This window comes from Alexandromys fortis, unplaced genomic scaffold (assembly GCF_014885135.2).
Source record: "Alexandromys fortis isolate MF-2015 unplaced genomic scaffold, M_Fortis_MF-2015_v1.1 scaffold_19, whole genome shotgun sequence".
Classification (NCBI taxonomy): Eukaryota; Metazoa; Chordata; class Mammalia; order Rodentia; family Cricetidae; genus Alexandromys; species Alexandromys fortis.
The window spans coordinates 4,456,718-4,482,588 of record NW_026067890.1 but is presented as its reverse complement, the minus strand read 5'-3'; the positions used below and the strand labels follow the sequence as shown (position 1 = coordinate 4,482,588).

At 37.2% G+C, this 25,871-nt stretch overlaps 1 protein-coding gene across 1 annotated transcript in view; it reads right to left on the bottom strand.

The window, feature by feature from the left end:
- Dpyd (dihydropyrimidine dehydrogenase) overlaps nucleotides 1-25,871 on the bottom strand; it is a 752,991-nt gene that overhangs the window by 179,983 nt on the left and 547,137 nt on the right. Inside the window, exons 17-18 of the mRNA XM_050160025.1 lie at nucleotides 23,514-23,634; nucleotides 22,609-22,728 (exon numbers count right to left, since the gene is read on the bottom strand). Of these exons, the coding sequence (XP_050015982.1) occupies nucleotides 22,609-22,728; nucleotides 23,514-23,634 (241 nt within the window). The remainder of the gene's footprint in view (nucleotides 1-22,608; nucleotides 22,729-23,513; nucleotides 23,635-25,871) is intronic.

The window sequence follows — 25,871 nt, the reverse complement described above, 5'->3', positions numbered from 1 at the left end:
GATTGACAGCTTAGGGTAGCTACAGAGAATGGCAAAAACTAGGACGACATCATCCAGGCCACTGAGCACCACTGGATCCCTATTCTTTCCTCAAGATCTGATTCAATGGCTCCTTTGCCCACAATGCCTTCCCTAATAAAACAGTGAGAAAACACCTGTGTATGCTGCTGAGAACTCCACTCCACTCCTCTACAAAGACATACAGTATTCTTAACCACTGAGCCATCTCTCCAGCCCTCCATTTGGGATTTTCTATAATTTTTTTTTGTGTGTATGTGGATTGGCATTTCCTACTTTCTTTTCTTTTCTTTTCTCTTTTCTTTTCTTTTCTTTTCGTGGCTATTGGTGTTGGAATAAAGGCATGGAGCCTTCTCCTGGTTTTGAAGTTCAATCTACTGCTGCTGAGAAGAGCTGTTCAGCTTCTCTTTATCATGTAGAAGCCCTGGTCATAATAATTAAAGCGTTCACTATGGACCATGGTGAAGATGTGAAGGTTGCGTTAGAAAGCTCCTTTGTTACAGGAGTCTCTGATGATGTCCCTAAGAGAATGTACATACCTTAAAAGGCAGAAGCATTTAGTTTGGGGGAAGCATAGTGGTGTGTTTTGACTTCAAACTGTGTTTGAAAGCATGTAATTTGAAAACATGCCCCCCCAGTAGGGACGTGTTCAGAATTGGGGTCTTTGGAAGGTGATTAGATTGAAAGGGCTCTAACCTCATTCACTGATAAACTCGTAGCTGAAGGGGTTACTGAGAAGTGAGGGAAACATTGAAAGCAGTAGAGCCTAGTTGGAGGAAGAGGATTCATCACTGGGAGTATAAGCTTGTAGGGTACACTCGTCCTTTCCTCTGCCCTCTTCCTATTGCTTCCTGACTGCTATGAGATACAGTTTTGTTCCATCACAGTCTCCCTGCCGTAGTGTTCTCACTCATCGTGGCCCAGCATTAAGCGACCATGGACTGAAATATCTAAACCATCAGACAAATAAATCCTTCCTTCTTGCAAGTGGTTTACTTGTGTATTTTTATCACAGTGGCAGGAAGCTGACTAATACACAAAAATGGAACTTTGCCAAATATTTGTAAGCCTCAAATCTGGAAGAAGTAGTAATGACAACAGTCGTTTCTTTTGAAAAAAAAAAATGTCTTTTCTTAACTGCTGTCCCCGACGAGCTTCCCTCTTCGTGGCACACAGACACATGAATGGCCATCACATTGAACTTAACATTTCAGCCTTTCTCCCTCAGCATTTCTCGATGGATCTTACATGGTTTACTTATTTTTTCATTTTTTTGAGGCACATTATCATTCTGTATCCTATAAAGGCTAACTCAGGCTGGCCTCACACCAAACTTCCTGCCTCGGGCTCCGGAATAATGAGATTACAGGTTTGAGCCACTATGCCTGGCTCTTCCTGATCTTCTTCACCAGAAAATACTGAAATTCTTCTTGGACAATTTCTTTATTTCTTTGCATGAGATTCAAGTCCATCTCCGCAGGCTCCATGACATCAATGTACCTTGCTAAGACTAGGAATTCAACTTTTCCTTTCTTAACTTCAGACTCCAAGATTTAACCAATTACCACACTCTCTCACCTGGCAATCTGATATCTCAAGTCAAAGTACATCTGCAAATGCACTTTCAAATATCCTTTATTTTCCTTCTGGACAGCTGCTCTCCATAGTTACTGAAAAGGTCACCATTACTCACACAGATGCTTGGCCTAAACTGATGGAGTCACCTATAAATTCTCTTCCTCTTCCTCTTTTTCCTACACTGTACTCAGGTCTCTAATGTCTCCATAGCTTTCACACTGGTCTAAGGTACCGTCCTGTCTTGCTTGGATTCCTATGCTAGCCTTCAAAATAGTTTCCTTACCGCAGTTACTGACCCCTATAGTCTGTCTGCCATACAATAGCCCTGGGAGCTTTTATTAACAATGTGCCATGCTAGTCAAAGTTGGCAGGCTAGTCACAAGGAAATTTTCCAAGGTTCCAGTGTTTGAAAGTTAGACTTTGCAAGTTATGTGATTGCCCCATCATTACACTGAAGTTCAGAAAATGACAACAAGAAAGTGACTGGACAGAGAAACAAGAGTCGACCTGTTGTTGACAAGCTGCTGAGCCATAAGTAAGCTGCAATAATGCCATAGTTTCTGGTGGTCTCAGTTCAGGAAGCCACAGACCAGCACTGCAGCTATGGCAGAAGCCTAATGGCATTACCGACCCCAGCCAGTCTTCCTATTATCATTCTCCTCGGAGCACAATATGGGGAAACAAATGGGGCTAAATGGAGAAGCAAAGTGGAAGAAATACACAGCTTTTACAAGAGAAGCAAAGATTCGTGTTACACAATAAGGTCAGGAAAGGATGGAGAAATCCTTACCCTGAATTCCTGGCAGAGGGCTTGTTCAGGTACTACTAATTTATCAATTGTGATTATGTACAGGCGTCTGCACACATTAACACATCTACACACATTGAACTGTGAACAGAGAGCTCAACTTATAAGTGGTAAGAATTTAGTTAAAAACATAAATGGCATGATCTATCAAAGATACAAAAGTTCATAAACCAAAAATTCCCAAAGGATTAATTTTTAACTTTACTTTTATTTTCTTCATTTGTCTTTCAAAGTTTGTTTTGATACAGGTTTTCTCGGTGTAGTCCTGGTTCAGCCAGAACTCTCTGTAGACCAGGCTGGCCTTAAATTACCCGCCTCTCACTCTGGAATGTTGGGGTTAAAGGTGAGTGCCATTTGGCTTAATTTTACTTCTTAATTAGCATTCCAAGTAATGGATTGCCTTGTGTCTTGAACTGAATCCTTTACCTCTCCCACAACCTAACCCACAAGACATCAAATAAAAAGTAAAAATAAATAAGTAAACAAACAAGAACAGATGTATGAAGTAAAGAAAATAAAGAAGTCATCATTTGCTGAGGAAAACTTGTAGAAGATAAAAGAAGATGCATAAAAAGATGTAATTTAGAATACCCATCACATGGAACTCATGGGACGGCAGTTAAACAACGTGCAATAAGCCAGGCAGTGTTGGCACACACCTTTAATCCCAGTACTCAGGAGGCACTCAGGTGGATCTCTGTGAGTTTGAAGCCAGCCTGGTTTACCAAGTGAGTTCCAGGACAGCCATGACTGTTACACAGAGAAATCCTGTCTTGGAAAAAAACAAAACAAAAAACAACAACAAAAAGAATGGGCAACAGAGAAGGTTGCAGGGATGGTACCCATGAGATAACTCTGTGGGTAAACACACTTGCTCACATGTAGTCCACTGACCTCCAAATGTGTATACACACACACACACACACACACACACAATTGAATAAATAAATGTAATGTAATAAAATATTTTTTAAAAAAACAAGTACAAGGATTTGATTGAGACAAATGTTAAAAGTTGGAAATGAAACAAACACCTATATGGTAAATGCTGAACCTAATGTATACTACCCCTTCTTTATTATCAGAAGGCAGGTGCGTTCACGATAGGAGACAATGGGTTCTTCTGAGAAACGGCTTCTTCCTAAGAAAACAGCTCAAGAATTCTCCACGAGCTCTCGTAAAAGCATTTGCTCATCACTCATTCTCTTTGCAATAAAATCTCTAGTTGATTAACTTCATTTCCACAATTGGAAGTTTTAATCAACTTCTCAATATTCCACACTTAATATTAAGCTGAGGGAGTTCTAAGACCCTGAATATTTCAAGTTGTTGCATATATGACCCAGAGAAGCCAAGACAAAACCTCAAAGGAAATCATTCATGAGCTAGGGGACATAGAGATCATACAGAAACTAAAGAAAACAGTCATTATTTTTAGAAAAAGTCAGAGAAGACTCTGCATGAAAAAGATCAGGATATAATCCAAAAGAATACAGCCACAGGAATAATAAAATACAAGAGTTAGGAAAAACAAATTGTCAGAGAATGTAAAAAAAATATTTTTCATAAAATCAATGACTTCAAATGGAGTATACAGGATGACAAAAATTAAATAGTGACTGAAGAAAGGAGTAAAGATAGAGGGAAACTAGTAATGAGTAAAACAAGAGAATTCACAGATTTACAAAAGAAATTTGTAGCCAGGCATGTTGGTGAATCCCCGCAATAATAAGAGGAAGCAGGGGAATCTCTGTGAGCCTGAGGCCACTCTGGTCTACCTAATAGGTCTCAGGCCAACCAGTGCTATATAGCAAGACCTCGACCCAAAACACAACAATCAAAGTAAAATTTCTAAATAGAAAAAACTGAGAGCCCAATAATAAATTAAAAAAAGAAGTTTCATCAGCAGAATACCAGACAAGATCTCAAGAAATAAAGAGTATATTTGACTAAGAAGATACAAAGGGGGGGATAAAACACTCACAAAAAAGCAATATTGTTAATAATTAAAAAGAAACTGGATTATTGGCTTAGAATATTTATTAAAAAAATCTTCGAATTTTATAGCCAAAAAATAACTGAATACAATGATGAAAAGAATACATTTTCAAACAGTGTGACTGACTATTTCTGTCCACCGTGACTGATTTATTGCATTGTCTTCTGTTATGAGAAGGGTGCTAGGTAATTTAGCATCAGCTCGACACAAGTTAGAGTCATCTGAAAGGATGGAACTTGGACTAAGAACATGTTAGGCATTTTCCCAACTAGTGAAAGAGAGAGCCCAGCATCTTATGTCTGGGGATGCCTGAAGGCTGGTAGTCCTGGGTTCTAAGAGGAGCAAACCAGGAAGTGGCACTCCTCCATATCCTTTTTATCAGCTCCTGCCTCTAGGTTCCTGCCCAGTTTGAGTTCCTGTTTTGTGGCTCAGGATATGTAAGGAAAACACTTTTCTTCCCAAGTTTCTTCTGGTCATGGTATGTCATCACAGCAATAGCAACCCAACACACAGTTTTAGATCTTGACTCAGAATCAACTGCTTTATTATCTTACGAATACGGTTTGACACTCATTTTTTTAATTTTGCTGGTGGTTTTAGATACATAGAAATGTTCAAAGAACATGCAGAGAAATACTTTCTGATTTTGTACATTCTTTTATCTTCTCCATTTCAAAGAAATATTCACTTTTCTATTGTTTTTAAGTAGTTAATTTAGCGTAATTATTTAAGTCTTTAAACTTTAGGTTTTAAATGTGTAGTTTGAAAATTATATATTTACTCTTTTCTAAGTAGCTAAACTGGTTAATATATGCTTAACAAAATGGTTTTGCTCTGAGAAAGGCTTTCACTAAAAACACCATTAATAAAATATCTTATTCTATATGACTTAAAAGATTTGTTTTACATGTTATATTCATGGGGATAGAGAATGTATTCAGGAGTTCCATTTTCTTCTCACTTATCTGATTGTTCTCACACTAGAAACATGATTTTCGTTATAATCATTCTGAATTTGATTTCAATAATTTGCTGTGTCTATACTTTACTACATTTGTTATAATTGAGACCAAAAGATTTATAATAATTTCAGCCAGGCAATAACGGGGTATGGCTTTAATCCCAGCATGTGGGAGACAGAGGCAGGTGGATCTCTGAGTCTGAAGCCAGCCTGGTCTACAGAGTGAGTTCTAGCACATTTAGGGGTACACCGATAAATGATATAATAATAATAATAATAACAATTTTTATTATTATTAATAACTACTAAATGTCTACTAATAAAAATTTCATAGATATTAGGATAAGAGTCTATTCTAGTTCATCATTGTACAAAATATATAACAACTGAAAATACGAGAATGAGTCTTTTTGCTGCAAGAACAACTTCTGCAACTTATTCTGTTCTCTGCTACAGAAGTGCTTTTCTTTCTTTCTTTCTTTCTTTCTTTCTTTCTTTCTTTCTTTCTTTCTTTCTTTCTTTCTTTCTTTCTTTCTACCCATGTGCTGTTCATTAAGGATAAGGGTCTTTTCCTGGTGTGGATGCTAGCTAGTGTGCAGGAAAGCAGGATTTTGTGTGTCGGCTACATAGGTAGTATGAGCATTGAATCAGCCACACAGGCAGTGAATTCCAATGACCTTGAGTCAGGAACATCATTTTCCTCTTTTATTGAATGACTAGGAAAGCAGCTTGACTTCTGCCTGGTCCAGTTACCTTATCAGGATCATCTAACTGTCCTTATGTTTATTACCTTAATTCTGACATTTAAAACAGCATTTTCCATTTCCTGAATACATGAGGACAACTCTAATAACTATTAAATATTTAAACATATGTTTCTTTTTCATGTATATGTATATGTATATGTATATATGGCATAATCTCCAGCATGGTATAAAATGCCAGTTCTCATTGGTAGATATCTCTTACCATTTATCTTGGTAATATTTTAAAAAGTAAACTACCAAGTAGGACTTAGACTTTTTATTCTTGTAAACTACCTCATGTGCCTGGGACTGTTTTAAAAATATAAAGACAATTTAGAAGGCTCTTCAGGTCACTTTGAGAAAACTAACCTTTTAAAAATGTACTATAAGGTATAATTTTATTATATTACATTAGCAATAATAATAAAACTCAACCATCCTTGCATTCCTGGAATAATAGTTTATGGTCAATATGTTTGACTCTTCAAATGTATTATTCAATACAATTTGTCAGTATTTAAAGTATATTAGATTTGTAAATGAAATTCATCCATATATTCTATGTGGCATTTTGGAAAAATTAAATTTTAGCATGTCAGTTTCATAATCACTTTTTCAGTATAGCAATATTTTGGAGCTGTTTGTAGAACACAAAGAGGAAATGCTATGTAACTGTATCCCAATTCTATATGTGAAATTTAATTTAATCCTCACAGACCTCTCCAAAGGAGGCATTCTTATTCTTACGTTACAGATAAAACTCAGTGGACTGAAAATTGTTAAGGTCTGTAAGATTCAACATTCATGTCAATATTTTTTTTACCACCATGTTGCTTATCATGACATCCCTAAATACAACTTTCCAGTTATACTACAGGTCCTTGATTTTGAATATTCTTCCACTGAGTCACTGTTTCCTGAGCCAGTCATGAGCTCACTGTGGGATGCGTATCAGGGTGACCACTGGAGATCATAGATGAAAGCATTATAGACTACAGGTCCTTGTTTGTACTCCCACTACTTCCGAGAGGAACTGACCACAGATTCTTTAAAAACCCCTTGGGACCTACTGTAGTTTATAAATAGCCAAGTGAAGAATGACATTTAAAAGATTGGTCTGTGAACGCGTGATAGCACACAGCTGTAATCTCAGTGCTTAGAAGCCTGACATAGGAGGCTCACTGAAAGTCTGAGGTTAGTTCGAGCTATTTAGTGAATTCTAGGTCAATAATTACTACATTGTTAGACTCTCCAAAGGAAAGAAAGATATACAACAATGACAATAAAACCCCAACATCCTATTTTGACTGTCGTTTTAAATGTTTGATCACCAATTTTTGTTATTTTTCATTATTTTTTTCTTTGTTAAAATAATCAGAAGATAGAATTTTATCACTTCACTTTTAGCAATATTTTTGTTATAGAAACTCATTTTTAAACCCCAATTTTCAAAAATTACTTCGGATCCAATGTATAATCAGTTTTTAAAAGATTAACACTTGTGCAGAGGCCGTCTTATTTTTGAATTGATTAATTTAATTCATCCACTGTCTTACTTCAGCTTGAGAATCACCTGGAGGGCTTGTTAAAATAGACTGCTGGTCCCATAGCCCAGAGTTTCTGATTCAGTTTTTCTGGAGTTGGCCCTGAAATTCTGTGCTTCTAATAAGTTCCCAGGTGGTGCTAGCAGAGAGTCCAGAAACCATAATTTGAAAATCATCGCTGCAGTTCATCACTTGGTTGTTTGTTTGTGTGTGTGTGCATGCATGCATGTATGTGTGTATATGTAAATGTACATATATATAATCTTCAGTAATGCTTTGAAGAAGAGTATGCTATACTTCTGAGCCACTATATAGCTCAGCTATTTTTTCCTGCCACACAATAATGTTCTGAATGCATGAAAAGCTTTTCTTATAACATCTACACCACTCCACTTTCTTTTGTTATTTCATTTTATGAGACTCTAACTATGGTTATACTCATTGACTGGTCTATTGTCTGATGAAATATATTTTTAAGAGAGTGATGAGATAGAATTTTTTTGTATGGATTTTTCTGAAAATATATGGCTTTTTTTTTAGGTATGTGGTTCTTAACTGCTCTTGTGAATTAAAACATCGAAAGAGCTTAGAAATGAAGTAGGTATGTGGGCGTACTCAGAAGATGACCACAGAAGTGTATGGAGAAAGCTCAGCAAATGTACGATATTCTTATTCCTTTATTTTCAAAACAATCTTATTTTACATGCCAATCCTAGTTTTCTTTCCCTCCCCTCCTCATGTTTCTCCCACCTTCTCCCTACCCCAGCCCCAACCATTCCTCAGAGATGGTGAGGCCTCCCATGGGGAGTCAACAAAGTCTGTCACACCACTTGAAGCAGGACCAGGGCCCTCCCCGCTATATCTAGGCTGAGTAAAGTATTTCCTCCATAGGAAATGGACTCCAAAAAAATCAGTTAATGCACTAAAAAATTACTTTGTTGCCCTACTTTCTCTCTCATTAATTCATGTTTTCTCAACCACCCTTTCTTTGCTGATTTTAATTTCTGTGCTGTCCTTTTCTTCCCAAGATCTCTACGTCTGTTCTTTATAACACATACAACTCCCCAACATCACGCAACAATGAGGACTCTGCTTTTATAGTTGTATTTTGCTCCCTTATTTCTATTACCACTGAAAAGTCCCCATTTATTTTGTGTCTTGTCATCTTTGCCAGCTGTAAATAGTCTCTGTTTTATTTCTGTTTTATTTGTTTGGCAAATTCTCCCTCCAGGAATACAGACAGAAACAACATTGATGTTCACAGCTCAGAACCAATTCAGCAGCATTTAGTAGACTTCCACAGAACTCGAAGGGATTAAGCATAACCAGTTTTATTTGCCACCCTGCCTTGATCTCTGATGTTATATAGAATACCATATTATGTATATAATAATACATATGTATAGTATGTAAAACTGCATTAATTACCAGGACACACACTAAAAATCCTCATAGATGGCTTTTAGACATAAAGCAAAGAAAAACCAGCCTACAATTCACAATCCCAGAGAACCTAGACAACAAAGATCTTTAAAGAGACAAACACGGATCTAAATAGGAATCAGAAAAAGACAAGATCTCCTGAGTAAATTGGGAGTATGGGGGTCACAGGAGAGGGTAGAAAGAGAGAGGGGAGGAAGGGAAGGGAGCGGAGAAAAAAATGTATAACATAATAAAAAAAAAAAAAGCAAAAAAATCCTCAACAGTATAATTCTTCTAGAAGATCTTGATTTCTGAAGATCACTGCCCTTAAATATCAGACACTGCCTCCAGATACCTCTTTGCTCACAGAGGTAGAATCTTTTGGTGTCAAGGCCATCCTATGTTTTTGAAAGGACAACAATTCTGTTTGCTAAAGTAAGGATACACATGTCAAATGCTAACATTTCTCCTGGGCTAGAGGGTGAAACCTATAAAATTAGATATAGGCAAGAGAACCCTCGCGTAACAACATCGTTTACACATGCATTTCTAGACACCTTCTCAGAAATACTACATCATGAGGTTGGGATGGGAAAGATTTTTACTGAGGGAGTCCATCATTTAAATTTTAATCCCTATAAGTAAAATTCACTGAAAAGAATATCTGAAAATTTAATAACCGTTTTAATGAGTAGGTTGAAATCAATTCAACATCTTGTCATCCCTTAGAATGAAGGTCTGCCATTCTCTGTGTCGCTTGGTATTTTAGTCAGACTTTCAAGGTGTCTACTTAGTGGTCCACTCAACAAAAAATATTAAATTGCAATGTATGAATTACTAGTATTACAATGATCATTGACTAAATGGCATCAACCCCCCAAAACAATTTTATTTTATTCTGTAAAACAAACATCTCAAGTTGCATCCGATGATGTCATATGATGATAGTATTCCTCATGTTTTATTTCTTTGATTTTTTTTCCTTCCAAAGAGAGGAGTGCAAGACATAGGTACCAGATTCCTCTGGAATACTTGATGATGTATGGAGTAAGTAGTTCTCTAGGCCAAATTAGCATTTTTATAAAGATTCTCGGGTGACTGTCATCACCCGGGACTTTATTGATGCCATTGTAAACATTCATGGGAAGGTAAATGTTTTTGGAAATGTTTTACAATGGCAGACAAAAGTAGACATGCATACACATATATGCAAACATATATGTGCACACACATGTCTGTACAAGAATTACTCTACTCTTACAACTAAAATAAAATTGGGGAAACTCAAGAGTTAAGGCTAAAGAAATAGTTTAACTACTCAAAGCATTTTTTGGCCCAACTCATTTAGATTATGTTTACATTTTAAACTAGCCAACAGAGAAATCTGTAATTTCCCTTGAATATGAGAATAAAGTAAAAGATCAAGTGTTTGAACTAATGAATAAAAATCTAACACAGCAATAATCCTATCCATTAAACCTTTGGCATCCACCTTAAAATATTCCTTTGTGTTATTTCTCAGCATATTAATTTGAGAGGTGTATGCAGCACAGCGGTTAATAGGAATGTTGAGGGGTTTACTAGAGCAGCTAAGGTACATTTGTGACCCTCCATCATGCAATCTTTTTAAAACCGCAATTAATGTTTATGCCATTTTATAGATTATTTCCCTTAATTTTGCTAAAGAGATGAGTTGCTCTTCACTGTTTTCAACCTACATATAAAGAGCCTCAAAGGTACATACAAGAATATACTTATCTATAACAGTATTTTTCAACCTGGGAGTCAAATGACCCTTTCACAGAGGTTACCTAAGACCATAAAAAAAATGGATATTTATATTATGACTCATAAAAGTAGCAAAATTATAGTTATGAAGTAGCAACAAAAGTAATTTTATGGTTGGGGGTTACCACAACATGAAGAATTGTATTAAAGGGTCTCAGCATTAGGAAGATTGAAAACCACGGCTCTAGAAATAGCATAGGAGATGAGGCAGGTATGGACAGTCAAGTCACAATATTATGCATAGGTTCATGTGAACTTGGTATCAACTGCATGATTTCACAGAGTGTATGCAATTTCCCTGTGCATTCATTTCTCCTTCAATGAAGCAGGCCACTTCATCAGACTGCTAAGTGATTAAGTAGTACAGAGTGTGACGAGCTCCGGGCATTGGGCACATACTGAAATTTCTTATTTCCTTTACAAAGATTTACTACAAGGGCCACAGATTCTTGAAGGGACAATTAATTGGACTGCTATATGAATATTAAGAATTGAGGTGGATTTCCATCACATCCTCTGTATGCCTGTAGCATACCTGGGCCACAAGGAGCTGAAAAGAAAAAGCCAGTTTCAGCTTGTAAAAGGCATATAATTTGTTATGCATGTACGCACAATTACTTGTAATATGAATTACTATCAATTAATATGCAGACTGTCATAATTCAAACACATTGGTCATCGACAATGATAGAAGTCAGACCAACTCCAGAAGATTTGTTGGACTTTGTTTTAATTTACATACTTATTTCTAAATTATTTAATACTAATTAAAATATTGCATAGTGTATCACACTAGATATGTGCTAAGAGACTAACTTGCTTATTTCCTGATTTAACTCAGATTCTGTCTTGTTTTGTTTTGAATGGAGGGAGGGAAAAGTAGGTAGAGGGTCCTTGGTTTTGTTTGAGAAAGCTTACACTTTAGGCTTTTGGTATTAACATCACCCCCACCCCCATCTCACTCTCTTCAAAATGTCCTTTTCTTTCTTGCCACTTGATGAAAAGGCAGTGTATCTGAATTGCTTCCTGGTGCTTTGTTGCAAGCTCAGTTGAAATCATAAAGGAGACGATGCTGCTACTGGGGAGAAAGACAGATCTGTGGGGAAAGACTGTGAGACAGCCTCAGGAACAGAGAGATTTGTAACTGACGGAGGACTGGAAACAGGAAATGAAGAATAGCATCCAGAGTTTGTTTCAACAGCATGGTTGGACCAAGCACCCCATAGTTCATTCAAGTCAGTAAGAAATGAAGTTATTTATTGCTATATTGATGAATGTTTCTTTTCAAGAAAACCTTACATACTTATACTTCAAGAAAAATGACTGAATCCTGCCTTCATCTTTACTTCTTGGAACGAACTGTCTGGGATTGTCTCTCTTTTACCCAGTTAGCTCGATATAAGTAACAACGGTTTCAGAAGTATATACTCATAGGTGTTTTTAAACCCAGATTGGATATATTCATCTCTCAGTAATGCCTGTACCCTGTCAGAATTTAATGGGTACTTCATATTCAGACAGGAATTTACTGTACCAGATCCCAGAAGATAATGTTTTAAAAAGGAATTGGGTGGCTTATCTTTGGAGAAAGATCTGAGTTTGAGCTTAGTTTATGATATCTTTGGAGTATGCAGACTCTCTCTGTGATTTGCTTAACTAATTATCTGTAAAATGGACCTAGCGACATCATCTTCATAGGATTGTTTAAATAATGCTACATGTATCTTATTCAGTAATGTGCAACACAAATAAAAATCATATCAAACACCTCGCTGTTGCTACATAGCCGTTAATTAATCTTAATGTTGGCCATTTTTCCAACAGAAGTCTGTGAATACAAATTTTCAAAAGCCACCAATAATACGCAGGAACATGTCTGTTGAGATTTATAAATCCAGACAATTTTTTTTCCTTAAAATTCAAGGTCTATTACTTTAAGAGACAATTAAGTTTATGTTTTAAGGCCTGGTTATCAGAATAAAGGTGAACACAAATAAAATAAAGAAGCCACTACTGGTATGCTTATATTATGAACATGCATTGCTACTCTCACACAGAATGATGTGCATAAACATATCCCACAAATTGATCAAGTCTAAGAGAACAATATGCTCAAACATATGAGTTTATTGGAGTCATTCTATTCAACCATCACACTGGGTTGAGTTGAACTGTTGGAACCTCCAACCAAGTAGAGAGAAGCTGGCATAGCCATATTCCTTTCTGCCCCTCACTCTGATCTCAACTCTGACCATACCTTCTGCTCTATTTTGGCAGTTGGAATATCACATGCTAACTGCACATTGCCAAGGGTTTTCTACCTCCCATCCTTCAGCACCTGTTGAGATTTTGGAGTTCACATGGTACTGAGCCCCTGGGACAGAAGACCAGGACATACGCCTAAAGAAGACTGTAAAACAATGTCCATGGTTGCTGGGTGGAACCATGAACAGACTAAGCACAAGACTCTGGAAGATGAAGACTGTCAGTGCACAGCGTAACTGTGCTAAAGGAGGGGCTGCTTCATCGTCAGAGCTTAGCCTAGTCTCACTGACGGTTGCTTATCTTTTCCTTGTAAATGGATACCTTTGCATGGGGATCACTAAATTGACAGTAACAATCAGCAGCTGCCACACTCTTTTCTACATTTTTAAGGGATTGAAGAAATACATAAATTTTCTCTAAGTCCTTCTTCCCAGACAGGAATTATTTTTTCAGTGTATTACTGTTTGCACAAAGAAAACATTGTCTTTCACAGATCTGAGTTTAATTTTACTTTTGTCTGCCTCTTACACCTGTTTGCTTTTCAAAGGACTGCGGATATTCACAAATTATCTCCAGAGGCACTCACACCGTATTCTCTTTGCATAAGCAAGTGTTGGCTTTCAACTTGTAACCTAAAATGATGTATCATGCACTTGTCTCTTCTGAGGGTTGTAATTCTGTGTTCTATTGTTTTTGAAGAATTAGTTCTGATGCTACTTATGATAATTTGTTTCAGATACCTGACCATGGCCAAAGACTATTGATTTATTGAATGTTACAGTTCTCTAACTTTAATACAGAATACAGCTTTTGAATTTATTTTGGAAATAAGATATTCAAACTAATGTGTTTAATAACACCAGCTTCTCTTCAGCAGCTCTTCCCAGAGTGCTCTCCCCAGAGCAGCAGCAAGGACCTCACACTCTCAAGCCCTCTTCCATTCCCTATACAAAAACAAAGTTCTGGGGAAGAGGGCCAGTAATGATATCCTAAAATGCCCTCCAGGCTCCCATGCATACTCAACTCTCTTTACTACACTCTCAGGCCACTGTGTGGATACCCATAATTGAAACGACTGCCTTTTAGAATGCAATGCAGCAATATTTCCCTTTACCATAACCAAATGAATTCTGTATCTAGCAACAACCAGCAATATAAATCTTAAATTAAAAAACTAAAGGTTATTATTTTTTATGTTATCAGGCATTTGCATCCAGCAGGGTTAAAGATCCTCAGATGAGCAGAGGCAAGGGTGTTGTGATAGCCTTTTAGTCGTGAAGGATAAATGTGTTCGCTCCATGGAGTAAAGAAGGGAAGTTCGTCAGTCCCCGATGCCGAGGGATTTTTGACGAAGCTTCCAGAAGTTAAGATAGTGAGGAATCTCATTCAAGTCATGCCCTTCTTTTCCTAACTTCCCTTTTCACTGTTTGGTCTTCTTCTTCCTCATTTCCTGGGGGAGCAGAGTGATTGATAGCCTAATCCAATGACTGTATTACAGCTGCCTCAGCGAGGACTCTTTTCCTTATCATTAGCAGTTAGCCTATGGTTAAATTCACAGCTCACTGCTTGGGACTGCCCCTGAGATTTCAAGGTCTGGCCTTTAGAAAATATTTAACATAAAACTGAAATCTTGACATACTGAGAACTCAGTTCTCTGCAAGGATTTCGTTAATTAATCCAATGTACTGTACCGGTGTTCCGGATGAGACTGTGACACGGTGAACCATTTCGGAGGCTTACAGAGATGTGTAGTCCTACATTAAACAGCCACTGACGTGTACCTACACTGATATTCTAGTGCAGTAGATATGCATGAATCTCTGAATATTTAAATTCAAGCTCTGACATTGACACAATACTCTCTAGTTTCACTTTCATAATAGAACCTTTTTTGAGAATTAATTTCAAGCTTGACATCATTCTTTATGATAAAAACATACACATACAAGGAAAGAAATTTAATAATTCATTGCCATTGCTGCAAAGATAAGTTCTCATAATATGCTTGTCAGGTCTTTTAGTTTACAAAGTCAATCAAATTTATAGGAATTGGTGCAGATATTAATTTATTTTCCTAATTTTATACCCAGAGAGAGATTATCAGAGGATCTGTGATTTTGTTGACTCTTACATACTGTTTATTCATTTATCTGCAGAACAATGGCTATTTTAAAATATCTAAGGAGAGATACCTTGATCTGTACCTTAAGCCTTCACCCTTGCCCCTGTCTGTTGATGAGCTGTAAGCATCTATGGATACGGCAGCCTAGTCTTAGGAAAAAAAATTCTACATCTTATAACTGGTACTTGCCTGGAATGTCAAGGCAAGGCAAGACTGTGCCTCCAACTCTGCACTTGGCATTTCCCTCTGTCTGCTTTGTTGCCGTGACGGCAAACATGAACAGTGAGATTTGTGTAGGACAGGTAGCAGGCACGCTCACTGTCAAAAAAAATCTATTATTAGGGCTCTGACCTCCTGCATAGACCAGAGGTAGCTAAACAGTGAGGAATCCGAGCTGCAGCAAAGGTAACACAGTGAAGAGGGGCACCTTGTCAGTAGCGCATGGGCATTTTCAAGTGAGCATTATTTAAATGAGCATGTTTCTAATGGTGAGCTTCTCTGGACCAAAGCGATAATTTATAATGGAAATTGTAATTCAGCATCTTCATTTCATATGCCTACCTTGAACTGCTCTGCAAATACAACTCAGGCGTTTATATAACAGGGTTTTTGTAATTGGATTCATTAAACTTTGGATACTCTAATGATGTTCTATATAAGGCAATAACAGATCACAATTTTTGAACTCTTTTTTATATATACATGAAATGGGTGGGGTAAAGGCAAGAATAAAACAGAATATTCTCTTTTAAATGATTGCTTGTGGCATGATCTAGTAGCATGACTTTTCCTAAATTTTATCTTTACCTATTAAATTATTTCAAACATTTCACTGTTAAATCTTTAGCTCTTATTGATAAGGGTGGTGACAATAGATAGCTTAAAATTCTATGAAAGGTAGTAGGCGTTTTTTTCTAAAAGGCTTTTATGCATCGGTAGTCATGTGATTGACATATTTAAAAAAATCCAACCTTTTAATGACTACTTCCTAATAAAAAATATCAACACTGTATTTTGTGGTATAATTGTGATGTGAAATATAAGTGCTATAGTGATCTGTCAAAAACACACAGCTATAGCTTGTGTGTTTGAAAATAGATATTTAAAAAAAAGTATAACTAAAACTTTTGAGTTTCTTATCTACTGTGTGTTTTACCACCTTTCCAGATTTACACAAATAGTCACTGGGACTCCAGCAATATAAGCTTAACTCTGTCATGAATTTGGATTACAATGGATTTGTGTTCATGAAGTATCTAGTGACAGAGTGGGCTCTGTTAAGTTACATTAATCCAAAAGTTCACCCTTGGTGATTACCTTTAAATCATTATAAATTATGCAAGCAAAGTCAATATCTGAACGTTGGAGTGGTGAGATGGTTCAGAGGGTGAAGGCCTATGTTGAAAAGTCAGGGACCGCCGGGCGATGGTGGCACACGCCTTTAATCCCAGCACTCGGGAGGCAGAGGCAGGCGGATCTCTGTGAGTTCGAGACCAGACTGGTCTACAGAGCTAGTGCCAGGACCTGCTCCAAAGCCACAGAGAAACCCTGTCTCAAAAAAACCAAAAAAAAAAAAACCCACTAAAAAAAAAAAAAAAAGAAAAGTCAGGGACCTTGAGTGCGATTCCTGGGACCTACATGGTGAGAAAGAACTGACTTTTTCAAGCTGTCCAATCTTCATGTAAATACTCTGTCATGCTCACACACGTACACACACACACACACACACAATAATTAATGTAATAAAAATTTATTGTAAAATATTTAAAGCCACTATATTGTATGAGTTTTTTTAAGGATCTACTATGAAAGTTTTATCAATGAAATACTGTATATTCTTAGTCCTACACCATTACAAGGCTACAAATTTGCGTTAAAATTTTGGCCTTGTATTTTGTTAGGTGGGTAGTTTTTGTGATGAAATCTATTTATGAGTTATACAATTATAAATTGAAGTCCACATAGTAGAACTTCAAATGATGTATTATTTACCTGAAGACTGTAAGGAGAATCTATGAGTCTGGCCATTATCATTTCCTGAGAAAGAAACAATCGTTTCTCACATCTTCTAGCACATTCTGTCTGTGATTAGCACTTTCAGACTCTAACGTCAGACTTGAAGGCCATCTTTGGTAAATTATTCAGAAATCAATAATACAAGCTCATTAGGTTTAATACCAAATACAGTGGAAGCTATCCTTTTAATTAAGTATCTACATCATAAAATTTCAAGAAAACATTCAAAATTTTAAAATAAGGAGTTTCTCTTTTGTGGGAAGTTACAACCAAACTGGCAAACAAAACAGCTCAGAACAAGGAGTCTGCTTTTAAGCCGCTTGGAAGCAAATGTCTCGAAGCCTGAAGGATTATTTAAAATGCCATCTGCAGGGAGATTTAATAACTTCTCCCTAAGTGCGTGTTTACACGTGTGACAGACAACATACATTCAGGGAATGGAATGGAACAAAACAGCTCTGACGAATATGCTCTTCCCCAAGAATGAACAAAACCAAAAGCACCGGAACAGCGAAAGAAAATGTCTTCAAATCAGTAAACCCACTGAGAGAAACACGGCTTCTCTTCTCCCTGTGTATCTGTAAAGGAGCAAAGGCTACCCTCCAACGTCAGCTGTAAGAAAGACAGACCTTTAGCCAACGCCACGGAAAACTCACTCTTAACAGTCTTTAAGTGAAGCTTACCCACGGGGAAGGCTGTGGGTGACAATGTTCCACCACAGCTGAGTGACACCATTTATTCAGCTGGATGGTAGTAATCACTGAGTTGTGACTGCATGAAGATGCTTTTATTATTTGGGAACATGATTTGAAAATGGTGAAAATTTTTAAAGTAGAACCAGAAAAAAAAATTGAATCTAAAGTAAGAAAACAAAATTATCCACTCAGGTACAGAATTTATATAGGGCTCCTCCCAATTACATAAATAAACATCAATGAATATTTTCTTTTTCTGAACACTTGCACACACACACACACACACACACAATTTAGTTCCTTGTGTAATAGTCCCTGAACTAGCTGCTATTGGATAAAACAAATTTCCTGCCTACATTGTAGAAATAAGACCATTAGTTGGAAACAACTTAGGACTATTTTACTTACTGTCCATAGAAGAATAGAGAATAATTAGTCATTAAAGTCAATTATTTTCTTACATTTATTTACTAATGATATATATAGGGGAAGGGCTTGAGCACCTCTGCACACTTGTGAAGGTCAGAAGACCAACATCACCCCCAGTGGGATCTCTCCTTCTACGATGTGGGTTCTGAGCAAGTTCCTTTACTTTCTATGCCTTCCCATCCACTGGCCAGGTGCTTCTTTTAGGACTGGCTTTCTGTTTAGTAGGTCATTCCTTTAAGATTTTAGATTGTGCCCTTGAGCCCAATCTACATTGATTGGCCTCATCTGATTCCACTCCTCCAGTTTGGAAAACATGCAGGTTATAAAATCGCAAAACATTGGACAGGTCCTCAGGATGGAGTACTAAAGCCCTTTCCAAATACAGTTTAAACTGCAACAAGTAGATGTTAGGTTCTTATAGGCCTACTGACTTCTTTTATTTAAGAAACGCACCTTTCTCTGAACATTCCAACTTCAAAGGATTTTGACATGTGCACGTGCCACAGTGAAAACACATTTCACACATTTTGCATGTATTGCACATATGCTCATCATACATACACAACTGACAAAGAAATTTGACCAGACAACACTACAACTCTGTGTAAAGCATTTCATTTCGTTTTACTTTTTCATTCAATTTTATTCAAATGTTGATTGCAAGGGCCCGAGAAGGGAATCGGTCATTAAGAGCATATATTACTCTTTCAGAGGACCTTAGCTCATTTCCCAACACCCATATCAGGAAGCTCACAAAGGCCAATAACTCCAGCTTCATGGGATCGTACACCTCTGGCTCTATGATTACGGCACTCGGGAGTACAACTTCAAACACAGACACATGCAGATACGCATATTTAAAAATAAATGTTAAAATACGTTAAACTTAATTCTCTAGCACATACATGATTGGAAAACAATATTTGAAAACCAGTGCTGTAAAATCTGGAATAATCATATGAGAAACAACTCAATTTGATTGGCATGCCTTAGTTGAGTTCATCTTCCCAAAGGGCACTACTGTCCTTTGTTACCTAAATGGAACATCTATACTACAGCCCCTAGTCGCAAGGCCCAGGGATCACTGGAGAAAGGGTTAAAAGCCAGAGGCGGTAGTTAACAACTATGAGGAAACCGTGTCTTCTTGGCACAGTAAGGCGGCTGCATATATGAGTTCACAGTGTTGACAAAAGCATGTACAAAACCTCTGCGAGCCAGAGGCAGACCAAATTCCAGCATGGAGAGGCTACGTGGCCAAGAAAGCCTACTCCATACAATAGCAAGGAGCTATTGGCAGTTGGAAGCTGCTGGGAGAAGGAGCGTCAGTTTTCTCTAAGAGTTAGACCCTAAGTGGACCCTGATTGAGTGGAAGACCATACCTTTGGGGAGTACTGATCAGCATAAATGGGTTTTGATAGATTAAAATACAAACCATAACAAAATGAAACAACGAAAACAAAACCCCACAAGATTGTCTCGATTGGGGATGGGGGGGGGTGGGTCTCGTAACAGTTGGGAGAGGATGAATATGATCAAAATACATTATACAAAATTTGCAAAGAGGTAATAAAATTAAAATAAATTAAAAAGTACTGAAATATGGCCCGAAAGGATGGCTCAGCACACCTATATTGCTTTTTCGGTTTGTTTGTTTGTTTGTTTGTTTGAGTCAGAATTTTTCTGCATAATAGCCCTGGTTGTCCTGGAACTCACTTTGTAGACCAGGCCGTCCTGGAACTCACAGAGATCCACCTGCCTCTGCCTTCTGAGTGTTGAGATTAAAAGTGTGCGCCACCACTGCCTGGTTTTATATTGCTTTTGCAGAGGCACTGAGTGGTCTGAACGCCTACATCTGGAGGCTCCCAACCACATCAACTCTAGTTCCTGGGAATCAGACAAACTTTTCAAGATTCTTCAGGCACTAACACTCACTTGAATAAATCCACACTTTGATACAAATACACATAATAAGTAAATAAAACATGAAACATCTTTTAAAAAGAAATGTAGAAATATATCATGTATATAACATAGTTTCTCTTGATAATTATTCTTCTCTTCTTAGCAACACGTAACTTCTATTTCCAATGCCAGAAAGAGGATTTTGAACAAAATAGAAAGCTTGAATAATGAACTGGAAAAAACACTGACAGCATCCTTCTCTGGCAGTCTAGGCATTTGCTGTCAGGTGACGACTCCAAACAATTACTCAACTTCTCTTAAAAAATCCCAACTCAAATAGTTGTAAAAACTGGCGCTTCAGGGTTCTGAGAAAACCCTCGGGATGATATTAACCATGTATGGCAACAATTGTTTTTAATCTTGTAAAAATATTCAGCATATTTTGTGTGGCTTTCTACGCTGGACCAGACTTTGAAGTTCTGACAACCATGTCGAAGAGAGTAGCAAAAGTATTTCTCTGAAATTTGAAACCTGTGTTATTAGCAGTTTTACTAGGCTAGGTTTTGTATGATGTATGCTGAAGGTACTTTGCCATAGCCCTTGCTTCTACCCTAGAACATCTTATTGCCGGTTTAAGCTGCTTTTCTGGTCCTATTCCTTTTAAACTACAGCAAGTATTTCTTTAAAGGGAAAGACTGTATTGGTTTTGTCCATGTGGAGAAAGGTTATTTTCAAAACAGATTGTATAGTGCGGGTGAATTTAATATAGAACGTATTAGAAATGGGGGACAGCCCCTTAAAAATGTGAGGGACATTTTGTTGTTTAAAATGAGAGTTCCAACACCAGCTTAGCTTACAGCCCAAGCGAATTTTTATATATGTATTTATAAATCTCAGAAATGGAGTTTTCCTGGAAATGTTAACAGGCCCTGAGGTACAGCTTGTGTTCAATGTATGTATGATAAAGACTGAAACATGAGAGACTCGCTCTAATGCTGCAATTTCAAAGTTTTATTAGACTGAGTTATAGCAAGCGAAAATATTCAGAATTGCAGCTTAAATGAGAAAACGTGAATGGTATTACTTATATAAAATACTACCTCAATAGTTCTTCCATTAATTTTTAATGCTCGGCACCCTCTGTGACCTCCTTTCTTCTCTTGCTGTCAACATGACAGGCTGGAAAAAAATTGAAACGAGCTGACGGAAAAAGCAGCACCCGTCAAGGCCCAACTGCAGAGTCTCTTGTCTCTTTCTAGGACCCTTGCTAACACAGACAGTCCTATTTCACATGAGAGTAAGAGTTAAGACCCTGTTTGATGGCTTGGGGGCTGCTTGTCTGTTCCCTCCTTCAGACATGGTGTCCCGAGCATTCAATTATAAGCATAATGTAGGTCTGTGACCCTGTAGTTTTACCCTGGCTTGTGGACATTGTAGACTTCTTCAGCATAGACAAGGCTTTGGCTGCCAGTACTGACCCTTCCAAAAGTGCACTTTGGCCTGATTCAGCGATGCCTTTCTTTTTTTTTTTTTTTTTGGTTTTTCGAGACAGGGTTTCTCTGTGGCTTTGGAGCAGCGATGCCTTTCTTGAAGAGTGGGGCACCACTGCTTTATGTATATTTACCCCTTTCTCTATCTCCAAGGAAACTAACACCCATATCAGGATAGTCAAGGACCTCACAGCATTGTCTCTGCAAGGCCAAGTTCATGTTGTCACAGCAACAGAGTGTGGAGGGCAACAAGACCAGAATGCACCTTGGAAGTAGACTTCTCTCTTTTTATCAAATTCAAGTACAAGAGGGTGAGAAAGAATAAGCAAAAGTGTGAGGTCAGCCCTGTGTCTCATCAGCTGAAGCTAAACACTGCGCTTTAGTGGTTAGCTCCGAGTTGTGAAAACAGGATGTTTTAAAGTTGATGGATAATATTAAGAGTCTAAGAAGGATGCAGACGGATTTAAGACTATCAGAAAGGTTTTATAATTGAGGTACTTTTTCCTCTCAAAAGGCCATGCTGTTAGCTTTCACTAATAAGGGACAATGTGGCTGTGATATTGAAAAACTCCAAGGAAAGTGGAGGTCAGAGGAGAAGGGAGTCAACATGGCCATTTTCTGGTCCTCTCTCATCACACCCAATAGTAACTGTCGCCTCGTAGTTAATTTGTCCCACCATGACAGTTAAGAAATTGATCAATAATGAGTTACATCAGAATCTCAGATCATAAAATACAAGGCGCTCTTGCCTCCCCACCCCACCAATGTCTTGACTTCCAGCAATTTCTAATGAAGTAAAATGCAAGGAAAGAAAAAAAAACCCACCTGATACTCCTCCATATGTGGTTCTCTTTCCAAGGCCCACAGCAGGCCAGGGTGTGCCATCGGCTTTCAATCCCATCAGGCCCGAGACAGTGTTGGTGGCTGTAACACCATCTGCACCACCTGTGAGAAACCATGTGAACATTTGTCTTTCGACCTTGAAGAAAGGATGGTTGAAACCCATTCAGGCCCATGCAACTTTAAAATTCCTTCCCCCAAATGTCTGCCTTCACTTGACGGTTCCCTGTAGGCTTAAATGTTAGATTATTTTTTCTTCTTAAATCTGGGTAGTGGTGGCACGTGCTTTTAATCCCAGCAATACAGAAGCAGAGGCAAGTGGATCTCTGTGAGCTCCAGGCTAGCCTGGTCTACAAAGAGAGTTCTAGTGCAGCCTGGGCTACTGAAATAAATCCTGTTTTAACAAAACAACAACTTAGATATGTTTTAAATATCATGAATCATTAGATGGATATATCAATGTCAAGGTTTTCCAACCAGTGCAAATTTCTGAGTAATTTACAGTGTCTTTGTACATTAAAGTGTTTAAGACATCGGGCTTCATCTTCACAAATGCAAGGGACACAAAAGTAAATTTAGTGCGGATGCAGCTGTATCACAGATGCAAAAGCCATTACAAACCAGTCCACGTTGGGGTCCTCAACTTTTGAGTTCTCTGTTAGGACTGTAGGTTATTGTTTCATATTTCAAGCAGGCTAAGATGTGTAAACTGTGATTCTGTGTTCCAAAGCTAGGTATATGTCGTGCATTGGTAAAACCAAGTGGTCCACGTAATATAGTTCTTAAAAAGAACAGGCTTACAGATGTGTGTGGAAAAGATCCGCTTCAGCGCGTCTGCACCATTGGGGAAGCATTAGTAAGTGGGAAACCAATGTAATGCCAGCTCTTACCTTCCTTCGCTGCTCTTGCGATGCTTACAATATCGGTGACATTTGGGGTCAACTTGGCAAAAAATGGAACCCGAACAGCTTGCCTAACCCAGCGACAGATGTTCCTCACCAGCTCTGGATCCTGTTCAAATAGGTCAGTTAAATATAGAACCTAATTAAAGAGTTGTGATGAAAATTTGCCCCCAAACAATATCAAAGCTAGGCATGTGCAAGATGAGTGAAGGGGACCAAAACCTACATGATACATTTCTCAGACTCCTAAGTGCATTAGGAACCAAAGGCAGGCATACTTCAGGTGTACTTTGAAGTCATTCTGGAAAGATTAAAGTCCTTAAAAGGGAGTCTTTGTGAAATACAATTATGAAGAAGCAAATGCAGGAAAAGTTTCTCATATTCAGTAAACGATATCAGAAACACAACATAAATACATAAGTTCAGTAAACATTATAAAATTTTTAGTATCTTCATTGTTGGATGCCTAAAAAAAAATTTTGGACTGGTGAATGGTTTCCAATGTGAAGTCAGATGTTTTTACTAGAAAAGACAGATTCTTGTTGGAGTCTATTCAAAAGAAACTCTGAGACCTAATCATTCTTCTGAATGCAATTTGTACTCAGGATAAAATGGGTTCTCAGCCCTGGCTTGCATATGACATGCACAGTGATGTTAGCTTACTTTTCTAGGTGTTACTAAGATAAGCAAAGTCTTTCCAACACTCCCCTATTTGAAAAATAGGTCAAAATGAAAAAAAATCAAAAGTTCCCTTCTTAAAGCAAGAAATATTCTCACTTTTATTTTTTTTCCTATGCCCATTTCCTGTGACTTCTGAAGCTTTTATTTTCTCATGGGACAAGTATCATTTAGAGAAAGATACCCATCCTCCCCATTAAGCTACTTTTCTGTTACAATGTCCTTGATTTAAATACATACAATAGCTTTATTATTATTACTATGTTGAGTGAAAAATTTAATCTAATTAGGCTGATAATTTGCTTAGAAATGTGATTTAAAAATGCAAAAGCAATTAATTATCAGATTTGTTAATTTTATCTTAACAAGTTAAATTTTTTAATAATTTGTAATTAGTGTTTTATGTGTAAAAAAGTTTGCTTTTGGTATTTTAATCTTTTGGGTTTGTCTAAGACAAAATTTCTAATGTTATAACCTTTAAAGAACTTTTTCACTTTATTTTAGCAAGCTTTGGTTTGCCACCCCGTACTTTCCTTTCTGAAAGTTATCTGTTTCTAGGCGGAGATACTGCAGCGAGGTCATTTCTGTTGATTGTTATTTCACTTGAACCAAACTCAAGACTTTCAACAAGAAATCTTTGGCTTGGCTTGTTCACTTTTCAGAACAGTAATTTCTTCATTAAACATAAATATTAAAAAGCACTATATGGAATGCTCTGTGGGGCATACGGTGCATTATGAATAGTAAAATCGGGAGACTTAGCTGTACAAATTCTAACTCATGAAAATGGAGATATGCCCTGGCCCATGCAATGTTCATGAAATATTTATGGGGACTGCATTGGTATTGTGATGGCAGTGCATCCCTGAGACTTTCATTTCTAAGTTATGAATTTCCATGGGACTTAGCTTAGAAGTGACAGTAACTCCAGATGATATGAATTGCATGTCCTCTGTGAAAGTGCTCTTTCAAGTAGAATTGGACAATAATTTAAAGACCACTTGAATAGCCTAATATATAGAAGGTAGCCTGGTATGAATTACAAAAACATTTTAAACTGTATTCAGTTCTAATAGTGTAAACACTAATCACTTGTTAGAACTTCTATGTGACTTTTAATACTATTGACCACCATGTGTTTATAATTTACTTTGAATATTTGTCAGAGATTGTTTTTGTTTTTTGTTTCATTTAAAGTAGATTATTTTAAGTAAATATTTGGTATTCATTTCTTAGGAATTTGAAATTTGTTTGGAGTTTTTTAGTTTCCTAAAGACATACAGTTCATTTATAAGTGAATAATTGTCCTTTTTTTGAGATAACATGATTTGACCTTCCTATAGTTCTGTGAGATAGATGTATGCAAACACATCTCTTCTAATCTTCAGGTCTCGAGCAAGTCAGCTAGGAGTAAACACCATAGCTAGCTAAAATTGAAAACGAGTGCTTGAGAATTTTAGAAATAATTTCTGGCCAACATTATTGTGTAAATATTCTAATACAGATGACATGTAACTGTCAATACTTCCTTCATATCTTCACAATTCTGATATGAAATTTTGTTCTGAGTACTGTCTTTTTCTGTGCCTTTATCTTTCCTTTTTTTGGTAGCTTTTTTTTTAAAGCTTTGCTTTTCTTAATAAATCAGGTTTTCAAGTCTTATCTACA